Source organism: Microtus oregoni, unplaced genomic scaffold (assembly GCF_018167655.1).
Source record: "Microtus oregoni isolate MIOR12 unplaced genomic scaffold, Mior012 000010F_ref0000083, whole genome shotgun sequence".
Lineage (NCBI taxonomy): Eukaryota > Metazoa > Chordata > Mammalia > Rodentia > Cricetidae > Microtus > Microtus oregoni.
The window spans coordinates 45,508,148-45,535,648 of record NW_024543069.1 but is presented as its reverse complement, the minus strand read 5'-3'; the positions used below and the strand labels follow the sequence as shown (position 1 = coordinate 45,535,648).

Genomic DNA, 27,501 nt, shown 5'->3' with positions numbered 1-27,501 from the left:
CACTTGAGAAAAACTTCAAAAGGTGACCTCAGCCACTTCTCTGTAGATCTGTTCCACAATTGGGCTTTCCAGGTCCCAGATGCAGAAAGAAGACAAAGAAAGCTTCATTCCGCTGGCAATCTGACACCCTCAGGCCTACCTGGTATCCTCTTGCAAATTAACGGAAATTCCTGTGTCCCGTCCTTGCCAACAGAAGGCCACAGCTAGCCTTGGGGGCAATGATTTGCCCAGCTACATTCGGCCCTCAGCTCTAACTTCCGGCTTGCCTTCAACCAACACCAGGATGTACTCCGGCTTGGCAGTGGAGGCAAGCACTGAGAATGAGATGCCCGAATGTTGGGAATAATATTTCTGGGTCAGACTTGGTCAAATTACATTTGGGAAAAAGAAAAGCAATTTTAAAAGACACCACACAAATGATGTCCTAAGTTCCTTTCTGCAAAACAATTGCATTAATTTATTCAATTGATGACGGGAAAGCATATGAAACCAATAAAAAGAGAGGCAGTAATGTGGCTTAGCAAGGCTCTGAAGTTTCCTTTAAACAAAGAGTCTCCTGAAAAATCTGTAATGCAGAAATTATCCCATTACCAACACACAAAAGAATGACCGCCCCACTGCTGTGGCTCCCTGCGCACAGCTGTATTGGAAAAAAATATTCACCCGGAACATTAGGAAAAAAGAGTCTTTGGGCATTTTTCTTCCAGAATGAATTCAGAAAAAAAGAGGGAGGGGGCCTATCATTGCAGACACAGCACCTCTGCCACTGAGGAAGGAAGACCAAATAGAGCTATTTCTCCCCTTCTAACCATGCGAAGGATAACCTCATCTAAAACGCAGCAATAAGAACAGCGAAGGCCTGGGCGATTCACACACGGGAAAGTTATTAGATGACTTACTGAAATGGAATTAGACTTACTGCTGTTCATTTTACCTCTCGGTCCCATTGCTATGGAATTTGGTGTGTATGCATGAGCTGCACATGCATGGCAGGTGCGTGCTGCTACACGGAGGACAGCCTGCGCACTGTTCCTCTGGTACCACTTGCCGTCTTTATTTAGAGGCAGGGTCTACAGCTGACCAAGGAGACCTGACTGTCAGGCCAACAAACCCCAGGTATCATTTGTCTTGTCTCCTCAGGCCTGAGATTACACTGTATCCATCATTTTTAACTTTTAAACAGAGGCTCTTATGCCATAACTTAGGGTGACCAGAAGCTCACTATGCCCATGCTGACCCAGAATTCACAGGACCCTGCTCCTTCTGCCTGAGAGTGCTAACATTAAATGTGTGCCTACCTCTTTTCACCTGGGTTCTAGTCAAGCCCTCTAGCTTGCAAGGTAACTGAGCCATCTCCCCAGCCCTGAAATTTAACTTCTAGGAACAGGCCTCTGCTGCCTGACATAGGTGTAGAATGACGTGCAGCAAAGGAACACGGCTAACGGACAAAAACACTGGGGCATTTGATCAACATGAACCATTTCTAAAGTCTAGCTTCGCAAATCCAGGAAAATTGAAACGGGAGAATATTTTTCTCAAACAGTATCTCTGTTAGACGGCCTTCTCTACTTTCTCTCAACCTCTCACTGCCCTCCTCTCTGGACTAGGTCTCTAAGATCTTTACATTTTCCTAGAAAGCTTCCAATTCCAATTTCTGTCATCTCTCATCTCTCCCCAGCCCCCCTCTCTCTCTCCTGAGGCAGGGTTTCACTTTGTAGCCTGGCTGGGCGGGAACTCACAGAGATCCTCCTGCCTCTGCCTCTGCCTCTTGACTGCTGAGACAGGCATATTCTACCACATTCGGCAGTGATCATAAATTTAAGCACTGATGGTTCTTCCTCTCAAATGTTCGCCTGCACCTCCACCATCTGTATGTGAGTCCATATGCCAATGTGTGCAGATGTGTGAGCAGGCCTGACGCTGACATCCGGTTGTTCCTCGGCGTCACTTTCCATCTCATTTTTTTCAGTGTATCAATAAGCCTGGCTAGCTGGCCACCTCCAGGGATGACCCTCCCCCGACCCCACCTCACCCCTCAGTGCTGTGCTGGCTTGTCCCATGAGCACTGGGCATCTGAGCTCACATCCTCACCCTCAAGTCTGTCTGCAGAGCAGGCTCTCCCCCCAGATTCCGCATCTCTGACCTTCCAGTCACCTGGGAACATCTGGGGGTTCTCTCTGGCCGGCAACCACAACTGCTTCCAGTCTGCAGCACCGCAGAAGCCACTGCACTGGGATCTACAACAGACCCTGCCCAACGGCAGGGATCTCATGGACAAGATGAGAACAGTGCCCACAGTCAGTGGTTCTCAGCATGGCTCCAAGTGAGCTCAGGGTGATTGGCAGAGAAATGCCACAGGTTACCACAGGAAAAAGAGAAGCAGGACCTCAGGCTGCAACCTAGACCTCCCACGGGCACCGGGGTGAGATAACTGAAGAAACCGTTCTGTATCAACTCTATAAATAGAGGAAACCCAAGAATTTTCGCTGGATTCGTTCAACCCAGCAAACTGAAAGGTACTTAAGGACGGCTGAAACAAGAGGATGCACAGAACATCCACCTAGAAGCTGCTGCCAGAGGCGAAAGGGACTTGTGCGGTTTCTGAATCCTCAGCTTGAGTCCTGAGCAGGCTTCTTCCAACAAGACAGACACTCTGCTTGCTAGCTTTTATGCTATGCTTATCTACTTTTTTAGTTTTTTCCTTTGCCCCCAGCATCTGCCTGTCCATCGGCTGCAGGGGATGGCTAAGAGCACAGACAGATGCCCCCAGCCCCAGCAAGAGTATGGCCCCTGAAGGCTACAGCATGCAGTCTAGCTTTCCCCAGCCTATCACACATCTGGGAAGACTGGGGATAATCCCATCCAGGAAGTTCACTCCCACTGGGCTGACTGGGGATAATCCCATCCTGGAAGTTCACTCCCACTGATAAGACTCCTCCTAGAGCCAAAAAAAAAAAAAAACCACTATTCCTTGGGCAGCCTTCACTCCTCCCTTCTCCCTCTTCCCCTCCCTCTTCCTCTCCCTCCCCCTCCCTCCCTCTAAGAAAGGTGTCTCTCACAGCTATCTGCAGGGAAACCTCAACAGTCAGGCTCTTGCTTCCCCCCTGCTTGCTCCTTGTCCAGCTGGAGACGCCCACCTTCCTGGCTCCCTGCTCAGCACACTGAGATGCTCTGTTCTGCTCAGTGGCAGGAGGCCACGTCAGCAGGAAACAGCATTGGCTGCCAGGTCACATTCAAGGCTGTCTGGAGCAGGGCGGCCCACAGCCTAGGACAGAGGCCGCCTCTGTGGCTTTTCTTCAGCCTAGAGGAAGGCAGGCTCGGAACATCAGCGACAAGAGCTCAGGGAGACACCAAACACCTTGGTTCTGTCTCCCCAAATAGCTGCAGTTACAGTAATCCTCCTCTCCCCCTCCGTCTCTTCTCAGAGCACTCACTGTATTACTTCCAAATTAATATTTGGAAAAGGCTGCCTCAAGCCAAATCAAACTTCAGCGTGGCTTTCTGGCTCCAGAGCGCGACAGAGGAAATTCTACAAACCCAAGCGAGCAATCTCCGCAGCCTGCTAGGCATGAGTCAGGGTGGAAAACTTGACCTAAGGGGCTGACGCAGAACAGTGGTCAGTACAGGTCTCCTTTTCTTTCTTCTGAACTCACACAGTAAATACAGTACACAAAGAAGCCATGTCATGGCAGGCGACACCTCACAAGATGGACTCATGGCAGGCAGCAAGCCGCCCTGTTCGGACATCCCGAAGCAAAGACAAGCCTGTATTCATGAGGCTGCCTCACTAAACACCAAACAAACCATCTTTGAAACCAGCACGATCCAAGCCGATATGTGCTAGGCCAGCAAATGCAAAGATGGGAGTGGAAGCCTCAGGAACTTTTAAAATGGAAAGGGCAGGTTTTACAAAAAGGCTAGGTAAAACAGAATGGATACAAGCAGCAGGACTGCAAATGTGAACACTCACATATTCTGTTCACAGTACAGATGTGAGCACACGCCAACAGGCATATGTACATAGACTTATAAAACATAAGCATCTTGGGGTTAGGGAGATGGCTCAGTGAATAAACTACGTGCTGTACTAGCAATGAGGTCTTGAGTTCAGATTCGCAGCACCCACACAAAAAGCTGGGCTTGACAGTATGTGTCTGGAACTCAGGACAGGGTGGAGTGTGCACCAACAGGCAGACTCCTCAGGCTCTCTGCCTTATTCAGTGTGATACCAGTTCAGGAAACAAAGTGGAAAGCAACAGAGGAAGACACCCAATGTTGAGGCTGGGCGTCACACAGAATGTGCGCGCGGATACATGCACACACATGGGCACGGGCACACACCACACACACACACTCTGGCATGAGACAGAAGCTGAAGCTCATGAAGATCATCGTCAGATCATGACTACAGAAGTCTTCCAGTGCATCCTCGTGTGATGTTTAAAAGAATCCAATCATACTGAGGCACAAACGGCAACCCGGCTCAGGCCAGGGGAGAAGCAGGAGCACAAGCGCCTCACCTGAGCGCCTTGGGGAAAATGATAAATAATTTACTGTTTTAGTTAATAGCAGACATAAAAAATAAAATCCACATTTTTTGAGGCAAAATGTAAACTAGATACTCGTGACAACACTATCCTTTAAAATACATGTGGACAGGAGCCAGCAGATAGCTCAGGGAAGAAGCAATCTGCTAAGCAAGCAAGAAGGCCAGGATTTGGATGCCACAACCCACATAAATGCCAGGTGGGTGTCACCATGTATGTAAACCAGACACATACAGACACGAAAAAAATACAGATAATTTAAAAATATAATATACATAAACTAAATGTAATTTCTCAGACACTGAGCATCAAACATTGAATATTTAGTCTTGTGTTGTTTTTTGTATTTAAGTGTGTGTGTGTGTGTGTGTGTGTGTGTGTATACACATGTAGAGGCCAGAGGCCAACATCATGTGTGATTCTTCAGAAGCTCTCCAGGAATTCTCCTCATAGGCTTAGAAGGCTGGCCAGTAAGCCCCACCTACCTCTGCTTCCCCATCTTCCGAGGATTGAACTGTTTCTGTCCATTACCTACAGAGCGATCCATCTTTTTAACTCTGGGTAATTCAACCTACAGTTAGAATAGATGATGACAGCATAAAGCTATGTGGGTGAAGGTGATAAAACAATGCTAAATCTGTAAGCTAACTAAAAACTAAACAGTAAAGAAAAACACCAGGCCTTTTACTTTATCTAGCTCAGGTTACTAGGTCAGGTTAGATACATTAATACATTTCAGAGAAATTAATATATTACCAAACGTAGAAGTCTCGAGCAATAATTGACTACCTCACTTTCAAATAAAAAAATCTGAACTCTTGAAATATGTCACATTACAATTTATTCAAATGTTAGCATTCTTGTGGAAGTAAAAATTTAAAAAGAGAAATTTGGTGGTCACAGAATATGAGCAAATGACTGGCTGGCTTCTCCACTGTGTGGTGGGGAACCCCAGGACCCTGATGAGAGGGACCAGGTTGGACAGAAGTCATCCCTGCATCAGGAGACCCCACTGCTCTTCTCTGGAAGCTCAGAGGTTTGTCAGGTTTTCTTAGTTAAAAGCAAAGAGAAATTTTTCAGCTGTAACCAACCGATTTTTATTGCGTGGGCCCAAGTCCAGTGACCTTTGACATAAACCTGTCTGTAGAAAGTGGCACGAAGCAGAGAACGTGGACAGCCCAGTTAGCAAGTTAGAGCAGTGCAGGCCGAGGCCGCCTGATTGGCTTTCCTGCTGAACCATTCCTCAGGCTTTTCAGCACTCGGGCTCAAACTCTAAAGACTCTCACTTGCATCAGAGTCTGTCCTCTGGCTAATTCCCTGCCTTCTGATTGCTCTGGGGAGCGCCAAGAAGCAGGCAGAATGCACCTGTTGTTCTTGAGTTATATCTGAGCTGCAGGCTGACATTCTCTTTGCTTCTCAAGAATGTTAATTGCAAATACCAGCATGGCAGGTGCAATAAGAAGTCAAAAAATGATCAATAAAGTCTACTCAAAAAACAGTCAAAGAACGCCTACTCCACCACCCCCTCGCACCCCTATATCCACCAGCCTCTAAGACACTCCTTGGCGTTTTGACTGCTGTAGACAACTGCTCTGGGAATAAACAATGTGAGCCTCAAACGGGTCTTTAAATGTGAGCCCAAAGTCCTAAAGTTCTACAATGGGCCCCTGTCTACACGGAGCAGTGAAAAATGACAGAAGCAATCATGTGATCGGTGTTACCATGGCACCTCCTCCCCTCAATGAGACCCTCCCAGGCTGCTTCCCTCTCCTGCAGCCAGGGCTCAGGCAAGCAGGCTCCTGTCTCTCCTGAACTGACTCACTTCCTTTCTCCCTGGTTTTCTGCTTGAGCCCTTTCCTGTTTCTTGAGATTATTTTCCACGCCAGACCTCCCACTTTTGATTTGCCCCCCACTTTGGGGCTTTCCTGCACTGTGACAGCTGAGACATGGGCTTGCTCCTTACAAGCATTCGGATCATGTTTCACATCTAAGTTTCCTAACTCAGACATCTCCAAGTACTAGGATCTAAAATACCACTAGGATGTCTTTCCTAATCCTAGCATTATGTGGGAACCGAGGCAAACAGAAGAGAAAAGGAACTCCCCAAGCAAACAAACAAACCAACAAAGCCTTTCAAAGCAGAGTCTGGTGCAGACTTCAGTTCACTAGAACTAAATAGAACAAGAAAGAGGAAAATCTCAGACACACAAAAAGGAAAATGATTCTATGAACTAATACCATAAGAAATTTGTGTGTAAGCTGGGCAGCGGTGCACATATCTTTAATCCCAGTACTCAGGAAGGCAGAAGCAGGTAGGTCCCCATGAGTTCCAAGACAGCCAGGGCAGGTACACAGGGCAACCACGTCTCAAAAGCCCAAAACAAACAGAAGTGTGATGTATACATGTGTACATGCTTCTCTATGTGCAGGTACATGCAAGTGCATATGTTTGTGTGTTCATGTGGAGGCCAGAGGTTGACACTGGCTGTTTTCCTCATTAGCTCTTCACTTTATCTTAAGATTTATTCTTATTATTTATATTTATGTATTATTTACATGAGTGTGTGCCACATTTGGGGGAGGGTAGCCAGGAAGCCAAGAACAGTGATTGGAGCTGGAGTTACAGGTGTTTGTAGTAACCCAACAAGAGCACCAGGAACCAAACTCTGGTCCTCTGAAGACCAGCAAGCTTTCTTGACTGCTGAGCCATCTCTCCTGCCCCTACCATATTTTTGATACATGGTTTCTCATGAATCTGGAGCTTACCAATTGACTGGACTAGCTGACCTGTGTGGTCCAAGGAGCCTCCTATGCTGGCCTCTCAGTGCTATGGTTATAGGCATGTGTACATGCCCATTAACCCAGCCTTTCTAGTTCAGTGCAAATATAGGAGCAAAGCTTTATATTAAAAGAAGAAAAAAAACACAAAAAAATTTAGGCAAAATCTAAAAGCCTACAAGCCACGAAGTTAAAAGTGACAGACAGCTGGGTCAGGTGGCATTGTTTGCTCTTCTGGGTTGCCTGACAGGGGAAGATCTGCGACATTTAAAGAACTGCAAACAATGGTGTCACCTTCAGAGGTGACATTTTAATCGCTGGTTAACAAGCCTAAAAAGCAAAAGGGTTCAGAAGGTGCATTCCTGTTGCAAAATTCTTAAGCATATTATTTTGAAATGTTAGGACAAAAATGTAAAGACATCTTTAAAAAGAATCACAGTAACTTCAGAGCGTTTTCTGTAATGACAGAGGGTGGAGTAATAACGACGAGGAGCTGTTCAGCCTCTACCCGTGACCTGGAGCTTGGCCTGCCTTGTTTCTGGAGGTCTCGCTGTGACTCAGAAGGTGTGCTTTTTTTCTATTCTTTTTCATGAATATGCATGTATGGTGTGTGTGCATGCAAGTATGCATGTTTCTAGGTATATGTACATACAAGTATGTATGTTCCTAGGTATGTGGGTACGCAAGAGCACATGTTCACAGGTGTGTGGACATGCAACTTGAGGATGTCACTCAATTGAGGGTTAACAGGTGTTTGCTTCTGTCACTCCTCACCTCAATTTTTTGAGTGTCTTCCGCTGAACCTGCAGTTTGCCACTTTGGCCAGGCTAGCTAGCAGCAAGCCCCAAGGACTGATCTTCTGCCTCCATCTCCAGGATACTGGGATTGCAGGTGTGCAGCAGCATGTCCAGCACTTGCATGGGTGCTGGGAATCTAAACTCAGGTATTCCTGCTTGTGCAGCCAGCACCTGCACGGAGCCATCTCCGCAGTCCTGAATTCTTAGTGCTTTCTGCAGCATCTCCTTTAGACACACAGCAGTCATTCAGTACTGACATTGTTCTAAGTTTAGAGAGGTGGAAACTGAGGGGAAGAAAAGGAAAGGGACTCGCTGCACAATTTATAAGTTATTTCATTTGTGGTATTTTTACTTTTAAGTACACACACACACATATTCACATGTAGGTATGCGCACATCAATACCCTGAAGAAGCCAGGTGAATGTGGCAGATCCCCTGAAGCTGGAGTTCTAAGCAGTGTGAGCCACCTCACATGGGTGCTGGGAATTGAACCAGAGGCATCTGCAAGAGCAGCAAGGGCTCTGAAGTGCTGAGCCACCTGTCCAGGCAAAGAGCTCTAGGCCAGGCAATGTCATTTAAGAACCTTACCAAAATGCCTTACTGCCTGAGGTCATTCATTTTCAGTGTCAACTTCCCTGAACTTAGAATCACCTAGAAGACACTCCTCTGAGAATGTCTGTAGACGATTTCCAGAAAGGTTTATCTGAGGAGGGAAGATTCCCCCTAAATGTGGACAACACCAACCTATGGAGGTACCCAAACTGAATAAATAAAAAGGAAAAAGCAAGCTGAATACCAGCACTGTTTCCTGATGGCAGATACAGGGAGCCAACCCCATGGTCCCACCATGACATGATGGGTGTCCAACTGTTCTCAAGGTATGAGCCAATATAAGTGCCTCCTCCTTAAATGGCTTCTGTGACATGTGGGAGGAAAGTCACTAATACATTGCCCTCTTAGTGTTACTCAAGAACAGGACATATTAGATTAGATAAAGACAGAAAGAAGGCTAAGAGTTAACGGCAACACCCACAGACGGGAGGCATCCTGAGAGGGCCGACTTTCCTGAGTATAGTAAGAGGGTCTAAAAGCCTGTGTGGGAATAGCGGCTCAGGCTTTGTGTGAAACTGAAGAGCTACGTCCAAAAGAAGAGCGACATCCAAGGCTCGGGCTACAGGAGGCCTACTCTGAATGTGGACAACAGTGCCACTGTGCTCCAGACAGACCTATAGCTGAGCAGTGTGCACAGTCCAAAAGAGCTCCAGCAGAAAGGTTTCCACAGGTGCCGCCATCAGCACCCAGGGAAGCAGTAGGCTGGAGGCTGGACCTTAACCTAACTGATCTCCACAATAGGACTGTAAGTCCCTCCCCACTATAAATCATACAAGTACTTTAAGAAGACAACTGACATTGTGTGCAATACTAGATAATGATGATAATGACGATGACAACAGTGATTACGACGACAATGATATGTCAATAACTGTGACATTGATAGTAGCACTCACAATGAATTTTCTCACAATCCTATCAGAGAGTTACTGTCACTGGCCCCGTGGTAAGACCACAGACACACTAGGCATCGCGTCTGCTGGGGAAGGTGTCAGGCACTGAGGGAACCTAGTTCTATGACACCACTCGTTCCCCATGTGACGAAGGCAGTCAGCACACTCCTAGCCCTCGGTCTCTCTGTCCATACCCTGGACTTCCTGCTGTGCCTCCTTGGGTATCTGCCAGCCCGTGTGGAGAAGACTCCGCGAGTGAACTTCCAGCTGCGAGGCAGCCAGCTGCCTGCTCTGAGGGCATGTCCATCAGGTCAGCATGCGGGAGGAAGATGCGGCACGACAGTGATGCATCGTTCAGTCCATGTTTGGAAAAAGACGACACTGCCTATGAAGTGAAGCTATGAAGCATCACAGGGAAAAGGTGTGCCTCAACACTGCCACCGTTCCTCTCTGTTCATGACAACAGATCTAAGAATGGAGAGGTGTTTTTTAAAGCTAGAAATGAAAACACACAAACAGGTGAAGGAATAGTTTGTCCTGAGGGAACATTCAAGTCTTGTGAGTTGTGGCAAACCCAGCTCAGGGACGGAGTATTAACCTAGCTCGCAGGAGGCGTGTGTTTCATACCCAATATAATCCAGATTCTCTTATGAGCTCAGCTATCTGTGGCTTGGAGTCTCCCAGGAGGGATGAGCTCGTTCTCATGTGCAACAGCTCTGGGACACTGTGAAAGACGGCAAGACACTGAGGCGAGCCTGGGCAAAAGACCTACAAGTTTCAATGCTCAGATTTTCAAATCACAGAATCTCTTCAGCTGGTCGGAATCCTTCAACAAGTCCAAAGCAACTTCTCATGGAGAAAAATGAGCCACCACATCCTAACCCCGGATAGAAAGAATCACTCGTAATATGGATAGGTCACAAGTAAAGACACACCATCAAACCATCAGTTCCATACCCCAAATCCTGAAATAAGCAAAAGCAGTAGGTACACGCAGGCTACAGTAACTTCGCCTTCAAACCACCTCAAGATTCACCCCAAAACAAAACATGGTTTCATTTAGGCCCAGGCAGAGTTGGCTTTGGAAGCACAGAAAGCCATCTCTGTTTCCTTGGTTTTAAGTTAGAGAGTAATTTCTCATTAATGTTCAGCTCACATTTAAGAAACTGAAATTACAGTCTACCTCAGCTTGTGAAGCCCAGCTACAACACCGTTCACCGTTCACAGCAAGGAGCAACCTGAGTTCCCTTGGACCTCGGACCAGCCATGAAGTTGTTGGAAAGGGTGAGAGCCACTGTTTCCATCCTTCCAAATCTAACAGATGCACTGGAAGGACACAATGTTTCGGAAGGGCACCCTGCGCAGCTCTGCCTGCTGAATCACATGTTGGGGGAAAGGGACAAATAGGGAAGTCCACCATGAACTCCTCTCAATGCTGTCATTCACAGAGCCACAGAGCAGAGCGCAGTGTCCATCAAAGACACAGTTCCCACACTCTCTGCTGTAGGAGAAGAATGGCACGGAGCTGGGGAGGGCTGCGCACACTGTAAGGGATTCAAAGCTTCTTTATCTCAGTGCGGCTCTACAGTCATTTCTCACATTTCCTCCAGATGCTGCTGTCATTTCAAGGTCTTGACCCACTTAACACAAGTTAGCAGAATAATGCTGTTGGAAAAAAATACTGAAATCATTCTGGACAAAACTATTGGCAAGGGAACATTTTTAGATAATAATGTATTTACTAAAATAATGATGCTTTCTAAGCAATTTAATCTTTTTTGCTTAAATTGTCATGACATTCCTATTTTTTTTCAGGCCTTAAAACACAGAAACTGTGTCATTTACAGAAGGTCATTATGATAATTCTTCACAACTTAAAGATGTTACGCTGGAAATGTTAGTCAACAGAAGAGTGCGTGTGTAAAAATCCTGGGTTCAAGTCCCAAGTCCCAGCATCAGGGAGAAAAGGAAGCAGAAGAGTGGGGGGTGGAGGAGGGAGGAAGAGAATGAGCATGCGCAGGAGCAACTGACTAAAAGAAGTTGCTGACCGGTTCTCTAAAGCAAACAGGTGGCTTTGAGCATCAGTGTGATTGAAATTCTCAAAGTTCAAGGAAGATTTCTGAGAAAGCATATTGACTCAACATAATTAAAATCTTACTGAAAGAGTAAAGTGTAAAGGACTCACACTTGGCATAACGCAAACTAGCATGAGTCCACTCACAATCAAGCTGGACTGCTGAGGAGCAGGGTGGAGGAGCACTGACCTTCCTACTCTAACCTAGGGAAAGGTTTACATCCATAAGCAACCCGGGAGCTGCTCCCTACCTGCTCCTCCCTAGGCCAGAGAACAGTCAAAGTGGACTGGCTGTGGTCCAAAATGGCTCTAGGAACGGGCAGACCTAAGGCCTTCCAGGAAGTGGAATGTTTGTTTTGGCAGGATGCTGCAGAGAGCAGAGAAATGGCCCAGATAAAGAGATGGCATGTGTAGACAGGAAAGAAGGTTACCCTGCCAGCGCCTCGGCTCAGACAGGGACACGACAATAACGAGACCCACACTGCGTCTATTAATTCCTGACTGTAAGCAAAGGCCAGAATTCATATTGATTACTAAGACTCTTTTTCTTGTCTGTTCTTTATACAATTTTGTTTGACCAAAGAAGGAAAATTATTTGGCCTCTGCCGCTTCAGGTATCGTACAGTCTCCAAGTGACTATATGCTGTGCCCTGTGGTGGTCCCGTCTAACACTTAGGATTCATACTTCATGGAAAATATTGAGAAATATTCCATCAGCAATGAATCTGCCTTCACAGCATATAGTATGTTTCCTGTGTTGTTCTTCCTTTGTTATCACCAAGGACATTCCCAAAAATACAAATCTTTTTTTTCCAAAGCAATCATATTCCTCAACATTAATCTGCTCTCAACTTCCAAGCTGCTGTTTAATGACATCACGCTGAGTTTCTGGGGTCTTTTTTAGTGAAGTCAAAGTGATGTAGAGAGAAAGTTATGTGGAAAATCAATTAAACTATAAACAAAAAGGCTGGCCTCAGTATGATTTCAAAATTTCCAGAACTCTAATCTTCTATCACTAGCTTCCCCAAGAGCATTCTCTAGCCTGCAGGCTGCTGTGCAAAGGCAAGTTAGCAGGCTGACAATTCCAACCAAGGTGCAAAACAATGTGTGCGCCTAAGAATTTCTAGGATGGTCACCTCCACTAATGACTTATACTGAGAAATGAACCGGGGCAATCTCATTCTCAATGTAAAGACTTCTTTCAGAGGGCCGTACAATATGACTCAACTTCTGATTCTTTTTTTTTTTCATAGGTTTTGACAAGGCACAAGGGGCTGGGAGACGGTCCTCCCTGGGAAGGAGCTTGCTTTGCAAGCATAGAGGCTGAAACCCAATCCCCAGACCCACATTAAAAAACTAGGCATGAGCTGGGTGGTGGTGGCACAAGTCTTTAATCCCAGCACTGGGAGGCAGAGACAAATAGATCTCTGTGAGTTCAAGGTCAGCCTGGTCTACAAAGTAAGTTCTGGGACAGCCAGGGCTGTTACAAAGAGAAACCCTGTCTCAAAAAAACCAAAAAGAGAGGGGAAGGAGGGAGGGAGGGAGGGAGGGAGGGAGGGGAAAGGAACGAAGGAAGGAAGGAAGAGCTGGGCATGGCGATGCGCACTTGTCATCCCAGTGCTAGGGAGAAGGAAACTAGACCTGGGGCTCACTGGAGAGAGCCTCACCTACTAGACAAGTTCAGGATAAGAGACAGTCTTAGAAAACAAGGTGAATGGTACCCGAGCTTGTCCCGTGACTTCTGTGTGCACACAGTGGAAAACAAGGTGAATGGTACCTGAGCTTGTCCCATGACTTCTGTGTGCACACAGTGGCACATGCACAACCACACAGCCACAGTCACACCCACGTGTACCCACAAGCACCCACACATGCAAACACACACAGACACAAAGGGAAAAGTGGCTCTCCTTGGCCCCACTACTCCTTTCTCGGGAATGAGAGAATGAAGTGTCAACGTGGAAGCTGGGTTCAATCATGGCACTGGACAAAAAGAATTTAAGTTCTACACATTGTCTGCTTTCCTGAACTAATAGGTGCGCCATAGCTCCACCAGCAAAGTGAGTCTGCAGCTATGCAAAGCACCTCTGCCTCATTCTGGTCTTCAAGTCCCAAGGCTTCTTCCTGGGTAAATCTTGTGATGTGGCTGACAGACAGAAAACCACGGGGCATAGAAATAAAGAAGCTGGGCTATGGAGTCAGCCGCATCAGGGACGCAAAGTGGCTCTGCTCCCTCAGGGCACGAGCTTTCAGAATATGTGTCAGTATACACATACCTCAGCCTCCTCCCGTGTCCGTCACGCTCACTAAAGGAGAGCACACGCACTATAGCCCGAGTGCAAAAAATGCTACAGCAACAAGGATGAAATCCTGGTTAACGGAAGGAAGCCATAACACCCTGCGCCAGAAGTTGCCATGGACAGGCAGCCCCCACATCCTACCGACTGAATCAACACATGTGGGTGACCAGTTCACAGTGGCACTCAGGTGAAGACTGAATTTTCTGGGTGGGTGCCTGCCTGTGCTCTAGACCTGGGGGCAGGGCTTATGGGTCCACCTGCCGGCTACTTCCCTTCCACACTTCTAAGCTCGCCCAGTTGCCCCGTCCTCCCCAGAACCCTAGCACAGTATGTAGTTCCTGGTTCCTGCCTCTCTCATTCTGTATGGTGGCATTTCAGCTAACTGGGCCAGAACCCCCAAATTGTAGAAAAGAACAAAGAATAGGAAGGCTGAGGCAGCCAAAGATAATGAGACTCCATAATTCTGCTTTAGTCAAAGGCATTCTTAAATCACTGGGAGGGTGTTAGGATCCGCTTATCACCAAAAATCACCATGAATAAACAAAACACAAAGGTCCCTTGTGAACAAAGCAATGTACTTCCAGCATTGCCTGTGGAGAGCACCGGTTACCAAATGGACTCAAGTTCTAAACAAGTCAACTCTATGAATATGTAGACACACATCTAAGCACATATACTACATAGTCCCATTCGTATCCACACACACTCCTGCGAAAGCAACTACAGGGACCTCTGCTCATCTGTGGAGCATCTGGCTTCTAGTTGTCCCATGTGGGTCCACCATCACCATAACGAGTAGAGTCTCAGCCACTACGGAGTTTGTCTGAGATAGAATTTCACAGTAGCCCAGGCTGGCCATGAAGTCTTACTATGTAGCTGAGGATGACCTTAACTTCAGAACTTCCTGGCTCTGTCTCCCAATTGCTGGGGTTTTTGAACTGCTTTCTTCCTAAACTGAAAACCTCAGCTTCTACCTACAGAAGTGAGTTTCCATCTAACCTTCTCGTGTGAATCCGAAAGAGATGGACTTGGAGGTTTTTAACTGCAGACAAAGTCTGTTTATGATGTACTAGAAGCAGGAAATAGCTCATACTAATTCAAAATGGTTCTCACTCTCTTCCTTGACTTGAAGTTTCATCAAACTTTTTCTGAATGAAGACTAAGTTTATAATATGAAAATTAATTGAAACAGCACTGGCCAGAGAAGTACAGTCAGCAAAAAATCATTAACAAAATCATTGAATTATTCCAGTTTAACTCCAATTAAAATTCATTAGGCTTAAATCTTTAACATATGTTCATTTCTTTAAGTTATAAATTACTGTTCTTCCAATCCAAGCAGTAAAGCAACGATCTGTTGCTATGAAGGCCACTGCAGTACAGCAAAGACAACACGAGTTTCCTCTCTCCTAATAGGTATTGATAAACATGGCCAGGTTTTATAAATTAATCTTCTGGTTAGATTCTGTCTAATCAATAGCCTAACACTGAGTTCAATTTCATCACAATTTACTCCCCGCCCCACCACTATCAAGAAGAGCTCTCATGAGCTACACTTCCAACGCGGTCCAGGACCAGGGTTGGCAGCGTCACTCCACACGGAACTCCCCATGGAGCGGCATGCCTGAGAAGAGCTCTGCAAGGGCCACAGAGAGCACACCAAGCACAAGCCAGCGGATGTCTGGGACGTGGGGCTTAAAGACCTCTATCCGCAATGTCTCACTCACACATGGGCCTTGTTTAGGAACAAAATTCTGGATTCTGGGGACAGTGGACTAGGGTAAGCCTGGTGGCAATCTCAGGAGGGGCATTTTACATGTGGAAAAAGGCATGAACCATCAGGGGCCACAGGGTAAACAGTGGCTGGCAGCTGCCTCCTGGTATTCATGACCTTGATTTCCCATCTGCAGGAGGGTGGGGGCATAGCTCTGACCCCCTCTTATCTCGAAGTTAGTCCCTCTGATCAAGCCGGCAGTCACATATGTGACTACTCCATCCTCCACAGAGGTCCCCTCAGCAAGGAAACAAGGGAACATTCTACGAGGAGCCTCACAAAACCCAAGGTCACCAACAGGGATCTGAATGTCTAGATGCGTATCTAGCCTTGTCAGAAGACTGCAGTCCATACCCACCCTTTGACTCAAGCTTTCTGAGTCCCAGAGCCCTGGGACACAGCTAAGCCACTCCCTGGGCCACAGAAACTGAGGTGATGAGTGGTCTGTATTATGCCACCCAGCAATGGATAACTAACAGGTATCCAGTACACAATACCACTGGATGTATCATAATAATGTAGACTTGAGACCGACCATATGACAGAAGAATAAAGAGAAGATATATTTGCTTGTAGGAAATCATATGTAAACACGAGGGGAATGTTTACTTCCTTTATAATAAAGGGGAAACCCTTTGGTTAGAATGTTTATCGAGAACCTTCCTTACCTTGGATGCACTGCAGTGTTCCATCCTCGGCTCTTATTGTGAAGGTCTCACCAGGGTTAACTTGGACAAGAATAACCTGTGAGAACAACACAGAAACTTCCAGTTAGCACCAACACACCGCACATTCTGCTTCTCTTCCGATTTGAGATTCTCAAATTGGCAGGAAGCACATGACACCAAACCAGCACAAAATTTAGTGTGTAAATGAACTCCACTCAAATTTTGGGAAACATAGGAAAATGTGCATTTGCACACAGCCTAGTATACTGGCCCGTATTGTTCATACTATATAACTAAAGCTTGACAATTTTCTTTTCTCTTTCATGAGTTTAGACACAAACATTAGTTATAAAAACAACACACATACAAACTTTACATACAAAGGAAAGCCGCACAAGAAATGACCATTTGACCGGCCACCACTGGGAGACCGTGGTTGCATTAAATAATAGTAGAAGGCAATTCACAAAATTAAAAAGGTTAGAAAAGAAGATCTGCATATAAAACAAACAGCATAAACTAAATGAACCTCAGCAAACACCCAAATGTTTCAATACATAACCTAGAATTAGTGTCTTCTTCACACAGACACAGATATTTAACACCAGAAAATAACCTTCAAATCACTTGATGGGAAGCCGCATGGTGAGGCAGGATCTCTCTGGCGGCCTCGCAGATTTGGTGCAATCAAAGGACAACAGGGAAAATCGCCGATTTGACACTGAAGACAAATGAGGTTCCTAACTGCAGCCGTGCATCAGCAGGGACGACCAGCACTGTCACGTTGTCCCCAGGCACTGACCACAACGCTGCCATTCCCTCACGGGCCTGGCAGAAAGCCTGCTCCAACACTGAAATCTTCAAGAAGGTCCCTTATTCCTGAGCTCGGTCCTCCGCACACAACACTGCTTCTGTAACACTAGAGTCTACTCTTTTCTCTAGAACTCATAACTGCACTTAACTAATTATTTTTAGCAGTTGCTTCCTTCTTTAACTGAGGTGCTATAAGGATAAGATCTGACTGACTAACCCCATGGGTGACAATACTTTCCCGGAATGAATAATGGTTGCAAAATCTAAGGAAAACTGTCTCAATGGATTAGTCAGGAATTAAGATTTCATAAAGTTAGAGACTGGACAGAGGGCTCAGTGGTTCAGAGAGCTCACTGCTTTCGCTGAGGACCTGAGGTCATTCTCCAAACCCACACAGTGCTCACAGTCACCTGCAGCTCCAGTTTCAGGGGCTCCAACGCCCTCTCCTGACCTCTGCAGATGCGTGTGCACAATATACTTTTATGGGACCACACATAAATACAAATTTAATGGTTTTATTTTAAAGGATCTCATGAGGAGCAACTTATACATTAACTTCTTTTATGTACCACAATTTATCTACTTTGTAATGCTATTCAGATCAAAGTCATGTCATTTATAATATAAATCTTTAATATCCACATATATTGTTCAAATAGTAATTCACAGCAGGAAATAATTTTGAGGCATGAATTTCTTTTAATTAGGAAATACATTAACTGTAAAATCATCAGGATCATTCAGAGGAAAGTAGTCCAAGCCTCACCCCAGATGCTTCACCTTATTTTGAAGGATAAATTGTTTCAAGATAATTTGCTTTTCCCCCATGGTACTGGCATCAATAATCTTCCAAGCTTCCCCACCCCAGTTCTCACCAATGTGAAAGTGGTGTATGCCCACCCCAGTTCTCACCAATGTGAAGGTAGTGTGTGCCTACCCCAGTTCTCACCAATGTGAAAGTGGTATGCGCCCATCCCAGTTCTCACCAATGTGAAGGTGGTGTGTGCCCATCCCAGTTCTCACCAATGTGAAGGTGGTTTGCGCCCATCCCAGATCTCACCAATGTGAAGGTGATGTGCATGCACCCCAGTTCTCACCAATGTGAAGGTGGTATGCGCCCATCCCAGTTCTCACCAATGTGAAGGTGGTGTGTGTCCACCCCAGTTCTCACCAATGTGAAGGCAGTGTGTCCACCCCAGTTCTCACCAATGTGAAGGCAGTGTGTGTCCACCCCAGTTCTCACCAATGTGAAGGCAGTGTGACATTTTAAGAACTCAAAAGGAAATCCCTTTAGATCTCCAGAGTGATTAAAGCATCTCCGCTGCTTTCCCCAGCCGGAGGTTTTAGTCATTCCCTTAACACGGAAACCGTCTGAGTCAGCTTTGTTTTTACATAAACATACATCACGGCTCTATTACACTACGCCCAGTAAAGCAGCCCTTCAATAAAGGGAGGGAAATGAGCTCAAGGAGGGGAGGCCACAGAATACAAGGGATAGCAGGCAAAGGGGGAAGAACAGGGAGTGAGGTTTAAGTGGGGAGAGGGATGGGAGAAGAAGACAACGAGGGATGAAGAACAGAGACAGCAGGATGTTAAGGAAAACCACATGGAAATCTAGTACTTCATAAGCTCCCTAAATCTATTTATTGTTCATATTTTCATTTGATTGAACTTAACCTTCACAGGGGATAATGCTTGTCCAAAACTCCAGTGTCAGGTGTGGGAAATCTCCCCTCAGGTAGTTGGCCAGACCCCCAGAACAATATAAGCTGTTACCATTGCTCTTGGTTGGCCACCGGAACTTGGTAGATAAAACCCTATTGCTGAAGACTCCAGTACCCTGGTCACAGGAAATAGAGGAATCAGGTTGGTACTGACCCCGCAGCTCCCTCAGTGTAGGTGAACACACATAGTACCACGAGATGCACTCTAAGCTGCAGGAGAAGGCCATCAGTGCTCCTCCTCAGCTGTGAGCGCTGGGAGCCCAACAGTGGCCAGCATGGTTTCAATAGTGGGGTGAATGCCATGGGGGTATCCGACCAATTTCTAATTCAGAGATCCTTTTTCTTTCATGGGCCTTTTCGTAACATTGCTGGGTTGTATTCTCAGGAACACTGCTGACAGATGTGGGGAGAGAGAGTACATGAACTGGTGGTTGTCAAGAACAATCTAGGACACAGTCCAGGTGCGGGTCCACCGACATTTTTCCCTGCCCTAAATCGACAGGCATTCTTTATAAACTTATTCTTAGAAGTTTAAGCATAAAGCAGATGATTTTGATCCCATCCCCATGATGCTAGAACTTGCCTAAGGACTTATAAAAATACAAGTATCACTTTCTTTTAAAAAAAATAATACTTTAATTTTTAATTCTATCCATGTATACAATGTATTTGATCACATTCAGTCCACACTAACTCCTCCCAAGCCCACTGTCTAATCCATGTCATTTTTTCCCACAATAATCCACTGATTCAAATTTATGTTGCCCAAAAACTCTTAGGTGTGGGACCACCGGAACGTGGTCATGCTACAAAAGGCCACACTCTCCAATCCCTAGCTGCCATCAGCTGTCACTAGTTCCTCAAGCAGAGGCAGGGGCATGGCGGGCCTTGCCTCCTTGTAGGTCAGGATGTCAAGTGACTGGAGACTGTGTGGCCATGCACAGCTGCAGCGAGCACACAAGTGCAGTTCAACTGGCTGCAGGGCCATGCACAGCTGCAGCAAGCACACAAGTGCAGTTCAACTGACTGCAGGGCCATGCACAGCTGCAGCGAGCACACAAATGCAGCTCCAGTGACTGTGGCCATGCACAGCTGCAGCAAGCACACAAGTGCAGTTCAACTGACTGCATGGCCATGCACAGCTGCAATGAGCACACAAATGCAGCTCCAGTGACTGTGGCCATGCACAGCTGCAGTGAGCATACGAGTGCAGCTGTTCTGTCACGGCCAGAAGACTGTTTCTGTCCAGTCCTCCCTGACCTCTGGCTCTCACAACCTTTCTGCCCCATCTTCTATGATGGTCCATGAACCCCGAGGGAAAGGGGCATGACAAACCCACTTACGGTGGAGCACTGCGTAGAGACTTACATTCTACGTCCTGACCCTTTGGGCTTGCTCACCACTATCCACTGCACATAGAGTTCTCTGATGAGGTCTGATCACTAATCAGGAAAGCTAAATTTAGAGGGTATTTTGATATTATGTTCATTTAGCAAACTACAATAGCAGGCTCAGCCCTGGGCCTATGAGCTTCTGACCAAGAGGTAAGAATCTTGGTCAGATTTAAAGTATCAGGCATGTATCTCCTTCTGGAGAGGAGGCTTACTCCTCTTTGACAATCCATGCTCATATGTTCTCTTTTCCCACACAACTGTCGGCAACGGACCAGAGAATACAACCCAGTAGAAAAATGATTTCTGAATTGATGTCATACCGTCTGCCTACCAGACTGCATGAAAAGTCATTACAGCATTTTATAATCATTGATACCAGACCACAGTTCAAAGCACTGAAACACCCGGCCTCCTACACACACACACACACACACACACACACACACACACACTAGCTTACAAAGTTCAGTTCCTAATCTCCTATACTTCAATTCTTCAGGAAAAAAGATACGTAAATGGCCATCATACCAACACATCTCTCCTCAAATGTTCAGTTCATGTAATTTCACTGCTACAGAGTTGCTATGGCAACCAGATTGTACTCTACCAAGCTACCTTGGAAATGAGGCAATGTTCATGCCTCCTAATGGCGATTGCTCCTCTCACAAGAGCAGAAGTCACAATTGGAATGGACTGCCCACTGTGCCACTGTCACTGTCAATGGCAGAGATAAAAACAGCTGTGGCACGGCACCCCAGTGGCCCATCCTGACAGCGGGCATGAATGAGCCACCAGCATCACCTCGCATTGTGAAGCCTGAAGAAGCGTAAGTCACCAAATCTCTTGTGCCTTGCGAGCAGTTCTCTTCTGCCCCCGCCTCTCCCCACAGCTGCCCTCCACTGACATGGCTGTTGCGAGTTTCCTTTACTGCAGTATGTGAACCCGTCGTCACTTCTTTTCACTCATTGGCCACTTTCTACTTCTCAAAGTCAACATTAAACCAATTCACATTCATGCTATGCTGTTTGTCTTTTGTCAAAGGGGAAAAAGGTTTTTTGTTGTTGTTGTTGTTGCATTTGAGATGATTTCTCTGTGTAGCCTTGGCTATCCTGGAACTCGCTCTATAGACCAAGCTGGCCTCAAACTCACAGAGATCTGCCTGCCTCTGCCTCCTGGGAGCTGGGATTAAAGGCACGCACCACACAGATTTTACTTTCCCAGATACAGTGACACAGAAGTAAGCTGTCAGTGGAGAAAGCAGGCATGCTTCAAACCTCAGGCTACATTGCTTATCAGATCTGTTCCAACTGCAAATGCCACCTATGCCAATATGCACACCCGTGTACACACACACACATACAAGCACACCCAAACAGAGTACACATACACCAACCACTTCAGATTCTCAAACGCATACTTTCCACACACACCTTTGACATACTCATCTCTCTGCCACAAAACACAATAGACCACAGGTATAACTGAAGTTGTACAGATTTGTTTCCTGAATTCGGTCTCTTTTCTCTGAAAGGGAAGTGATAGTTTGCAAACAACCAAAACTCACATTTGTAGCAACAATACACTCGAGGAAAACATCTTGGGCTGAAGAAGCAAGCAGGCAGACCACAAAGATGCTGCAGGAGACAAGAGAGTACATGGTATCGTGTCCTGCTCACCCATCCCCCCTGCACCAGATTTCAGTCTGCAGAAGTGGAGGAGCTAAGATGCCACCAGGTGGGTTCCACAAACACTGGCTCACCCCAATGTGGCAAAGGCACAGCAGACAAGACAAACTCGGTCATTCTGCTTCTTCCTGGATTTTAGGACTCTTTCCAAAGGGTCCTAGATGTTCTAATATCTCATTTTTCTCAAAAGATCGGAGGGCCACCCGATGAAATTATTAACCAGATTTTATGGGTGGGAAAACGGAAGCTTAAAGAACACAAAAGAAATTGGCCTAAAGTAACGTGACTAAACGGCTGGGCCAGGCTAGAACCCAGCTCGGACTGAGCAGAATGGATGCCTTGCACTCACTGACGTCACCTGCACCTCTAAGAGGCATGAACTTCGCCATCTGAAGTGACACTAATTCTGCCATCCAATGATGCATCTGCCTGCGCACAGCGACAGCCAGTGCGTGTCTCCGGGTGCCTCCTCCTGCCTTCCACATCCTCTGCTGCTGTAGCTGCCACGCGTGCTCCTGATGCTCCCTTCTTCTGGACTTGCTCTTCCCCTACATTTATTTCTCTTTTCATTTCCCAGCTTTTGCTCTAAAATACTAGCCGGAAAATCTCTCAGCTATCAGCTCAGCCTCTTCCTTTGGCCAGCTCCCAGCAGTCACGGTGGACAGTCTCTGTACCTAGTACAGTTTTTCTCTTATGCAGACTCAAATAAAAGACTTCCTGGGAAACAAATCTAGGGCTCTAAGGAGAATCCGCACGCTCTTCTTCGGGTTCATGTTAAGCGGAGCTCCAGAACGCCCACTTTAACTCCCAAGTAATTCCATTTTAAACTGTCTAAGTGATTGGTTCCTTATTTCTTGACATTACAATCTAGCCTTTATCCTATTATACATACTCAAAATGGTCTTAAAAGAATAAGAAATCTAAATTGCAGATAAGAAAAAGTATCTCCTAAGCTGAGGATATACCTCAGTAAAATGTTTGCTGCGCAAGCTTCAACTCAGAACCCATAAGCAAAAATTAGCTAGTCATGGTGGCACATGCTCATAATCCCCTGTGGAAAGGTGAAGACAGGTCAAGTGGATCCCGAAGGTTTGCTGGCCAACCAGCCTGATCCAGGTTCCAGACCAAGCAGAGACCTCCCCCCCACCCCAACTCAAAAGGCAAGGTAGATGGTGTCAACCCAAGGTTGACCTCTGACCTTTGTGTACATGTGCATCCATGCACAGGGAGGGAAGGAGGAAGAAATGGAGGGAGGGAGGATAAGAGGGAAAGAGAGAGAAAGAAAATGTATCTCTTATAATTCACTCTTTCAATGGAAAATAAAAAAATAACCTTAAGTACTTTGAACATGTCAAACCTGAGAACAAGCTCCTATGCACATAATGTCCATCGCCTGTAGAGGGCGTTCAGGCCAGAGCTGTGTTCCAGCGTTTAATAATATATAAATGCCTTCAGAGCCTTTTAAGGATGTAAATAATGAATCGTTAGGCCACTCTCTGCTAGACTTGGGGGTTTTCTCTGAGTTTAAAAACCAATTAAGGCCGGGCGGTGGTGGCGCACGCCTTTAATCCCAGCACTCAGGGGCAGAGGCAGGCGGATCTCTGTGAGTTCAAGGCCAGCCTGATCTACTAGAGCTAGTTCCAGGGCAGGAACCAAAAAAATTACGGAGAAACCCTGTCTCGAAAATCCAAAACAAAAAAAAAAAAAAAAACAATTAAGATATAACCACATGTCTAAGGACACCAGGACACAGGGAAAAGAGTCAATGAGAAAGAGGCTTGGCCCTGGCTCTGTCAGGTAGCCCACTTGACCTCGGTCCCGGCTCTGCCAGGTAGCCCACTTGACCTTGGTCCCGGCTCTGCCAGGTAACCCACTTGACCTTTCAAGGCCCGCATTTCCTCATTTATAAAAAGCAGAGAATATTTACCCACCTCCCACAGGAACAGGCCTTACTCAGTTGGTAGTTATTATTAATACTTCTTACCACTGTCAAGTTTGAACTACATGAGGGAGATTAAAGAAAAACAATTTACCCAATTTACCATGCTTCATGTCCTCAGTAAAATCTAACGCCAGCAGACTCTCACTTCGAGCCCAGTTTCCGCTTGGTCACTCTGGCTCACTGGACATGAACCTACCGAGCATGCGCATTCCGGGCTCTGTTCAGCCTCTTTGGAGCCTGGCAACAGGGTGAGTCTAGAATCTACTTGCAGAGGTTCTGAAATCTAAGTCCCTTACAGCTTTGCAATGATGTGCCCTGCCTGGAAACTCTTCTAATAAAGATCGCCACAATGCAAGCAAGCAGTGAAGGTTGCTTATTGTGGAGAGCCCTATCCGGCTGTTTTGGTTTTGAGTTCTTAATTTCAGATATTTTGTATTAACATATTTGAAATTTAAGTAGCATACCACACAGTTCCATCTACATGAAGTGTTTTTACTCTATCACATAGCTGGTAGCCATGACACAAAATATTTTAGGAAATTTTCAACGCCCTGTCTTCATTCCCTACCTTCCCTCAATTCCTGTCTAATGTACTCCTGGTCGCTGTGTGTTTGTCCACTGTGGACCTTACACAAAGACAAAAGTAACACAACAAGAATGAATCCTTTCACTTCACATAGTTACCCAGGCCATCTGTGTCATCTCGTCACTGCTTCATCCTTCTTTCTCTGAGTAATAGTCCATCTTATGAATATACTCCATTTATCAGTTAATTCACAATTGATTTGTGTCTAAAACGCTGGCTTGTTTTGCATAATTGTGCCCCAAATACTCACAGTCGGATTTCGATGGGAAAATAACTCCTGTTTCTAGAGTACAGGCTCTGCGGAACTTCTAGCTAATACTCTAGATATTACTCTAAACCAACTATTCGGAAGAAAGAGCTCAACAGGTAAACAAATGGCTACCTCAGACCTACATGGTTACACAAATGGCTACCTCGGACCTACATGGTTACACAAATGGCTACCTCGGACCTACATGGTTACACAAATGGATACTGAGGACCTACATGGTTACACAAATGGATACTGAGGACCTACATGGTTACACAAATGGATACTGAGGACCATTACACAGTTTAAGGCAACTGTCTTCCTTGATGATATAAGGAAAAAAGACTGAAAGTTTTCTTCAAAACTGTAGAGTTTTGTGAAAACAGCAGTGTATACTGCCAAGACCAGCACTTGGAAAGGGGAGGCAGGATTTGGAGGTCAAAGCCAAAATTGGCTTCAAATGAGTTCAAGGCTAGGCTGGACTACTGGAGACCTTGTCTGGGGTGGGGGCAGGAATGATTTGTCTCAAGAAAACAAAGAGGTAATGCTTTGGGGATGAAGACATGCCTCAGCATGAAGACATTCGTCCAACATATACAAGGACCTAGGTACTTGTGCGAAGGGAGGGAGGGAGGGGGGAGGGGAGAGGAAGGGAAGGGGAGGGCTGGAGGGTGGGCAAATGCTTTCCAGTTTTCTGTTTTGTACTTGAGTACAAGAGCCTCTCTGCTAAAAAACTGTGGGAAAGCCAGGCCTAGCACACACCTCATCTCAGGAGAGCAGGCCTTGAGCACACTCGAATGCCAACTTGTACATCACTGATCTTTCCAAACCTTGCCTCTTCACTAAGTCCACAATAAGGACAGGCACTAGTCTCTGCAGAGTGCACAGACAAGAAACGTGGCACAAGTTTACCAGTCTGCCCTGCGGCTCCTCCCCACAGCCCCTTGCTGCACACCAGCACAGAGCTGATTCCCTGCACATTGAATCTGGGGCCAGCTGGTGCACCATGACGTCAGTGCTGCGCTCTGAGCCAAGTGTAAGCTCCATCTGGGACAAATAATGTCCAGGCACACTGTGACTTCTTTTGTTTATATACACTGACTAAATATGTCTTGGTGGTAAATGAACTAACTCTTGAGATTTATTTCCCAAGACCTTCAGAACAATATTCTGCACCCCAAAGAAACTCCCTGTTTAGAGTTCTTTCCAAGGGTGTGCGTAAGTGATTTTTAACAGAACACATGATTTTGGAACATGTAATTAACATCTTGAGGAGAGTCTAAGACCAAGCAGCCCTTCCTCAAGCTGAAACAAAGAAAAGGAGGAATTCACTAGCAAGTGGGTGTGGTGAGGGTAACACAGTTCAACACAAAGCCACACGAAACTGGATCCCACCTCCTTCGAGATCAGTGAGAGCTTTAAGATATAACTGGGCAGCCAAGGGGCCATTTCCTTTCCTTTTGAAGAGTAAAACCCAGCTTGTGTTTTTACCCTGGCATTACTTAAGAGAAATAATTGCAAATTCAGAAAGAAAAACAAACTACCTAATAGTTTCAAGTTCTCTCTCTCTCTCTCTCTCTCTCTCTCTCTCTCTCTCTCTCTCTCGGCAGGATGGAAGTGATCCAGAAGACAGGATTTCCCTGTGTAGCCCTGGCTATCCTGGGACTCACTCTATAGACCAGGTTGTCCTCTAACTCAGAGATCCACCTGCCTCTGCCTCCCTACTGCTTGGGTTAAAGGCATGTGCCACCACCACGTTCAAGTCTTCTAACAAGGTTTTTGGCGTCTGAAAACCTGTCTCTAGGATGATTTACCTTTTGAGTGGAAATGAAGGGTGGGTCTGGGAGAACAGACAAAGGGAGAGGCCCTCTCCTACACCCCTCATCTCCATGGGGAAGATTCTTGGCTACCCTTCTCTGCTCACCAGTAATCTCACCAGTGCTGACCCCAGAAGGGAACTGCTGCCAACCCCAAGGAAAGAATTATTACTAATTAAAAGCTCTGGGACCCTACAGAGACCTAGGCTGGATCTAAAAAACTTGACTCCCAACTTCTTTTCCAAAGGAGAATCAGACCTCCAGAAATCCTCATTGTTGCTTGCTTCTCACATCTGAGTCAGTCACTTGCCAGCTCTTGAAAATAATATGGGGATCATAATCATATGAACTAGTGAAGGGGGTGTGTCTGTGTGTGTGTGTGCGCGTGTGTGTTAGAGAGAAGAGAGAGAGAGAGAGAGAGAGAGAGAGAGAATGGTCATCTCTCTCGTACGCACACACTTGTGAAGATCAGAAGTGAATGCTAGGCACCCTCCTCTACTGCTCTTTTCACTCACCTATACACTACAAATGAAGAAAGGCCCAACCCAGGCAACTCTAGCTTCCTGGAAGTTCCCAAAAGAGGTGAGTTCAAGACCCAGCTGTGGGACTATTCAGCTGTAAGCCCTAACCTTTCTGCCCTCTGGCCTCTCTAGAAATACAGAAGGCTTCAGCCCACATGCTGTATGACACCTGATGATTAAGTCAGTGCTAAGCACAGACACTCCCACTTCATAAGCCCTCAACTCCAGCGTCCTTCCCTTTCTTCAGAAGAAGCAAAGGAATCAAACTTTGAACTAAAATCCATTCTTTCCAGTGGTTCAACTACTGTGCTCAAGTGACCGTTCA

General features: G+C 46.1%; 1 protein-coding gene across 4 annotated transcripts in view; it reads right to left on the bottom strand.

The window, feature by feature from the left end:
• The window catches only part of Fndc3b (fibronectin type III domain containing 3B), a 288,258-nt gene that overhangs the window by 175,157 nt on the left and 85,600 nt on the right, over window positions 1-27,501 (bottom strand). For all 4 annotated transcript variants that reach the window (XM_041659165.1, XM_041659169.1, XM_041659167.1 and 1 more), the window contains exon 3: window positions 16,445-16,520. In XM_041659165.1, coding sequence (XP_041515099.1) covers window positions 16,445-16,520 — 76 coding nt within the window. The remainder of the gene's footprint in view (window positions 1-16,444; window positions 16,521-27,501) is intronic.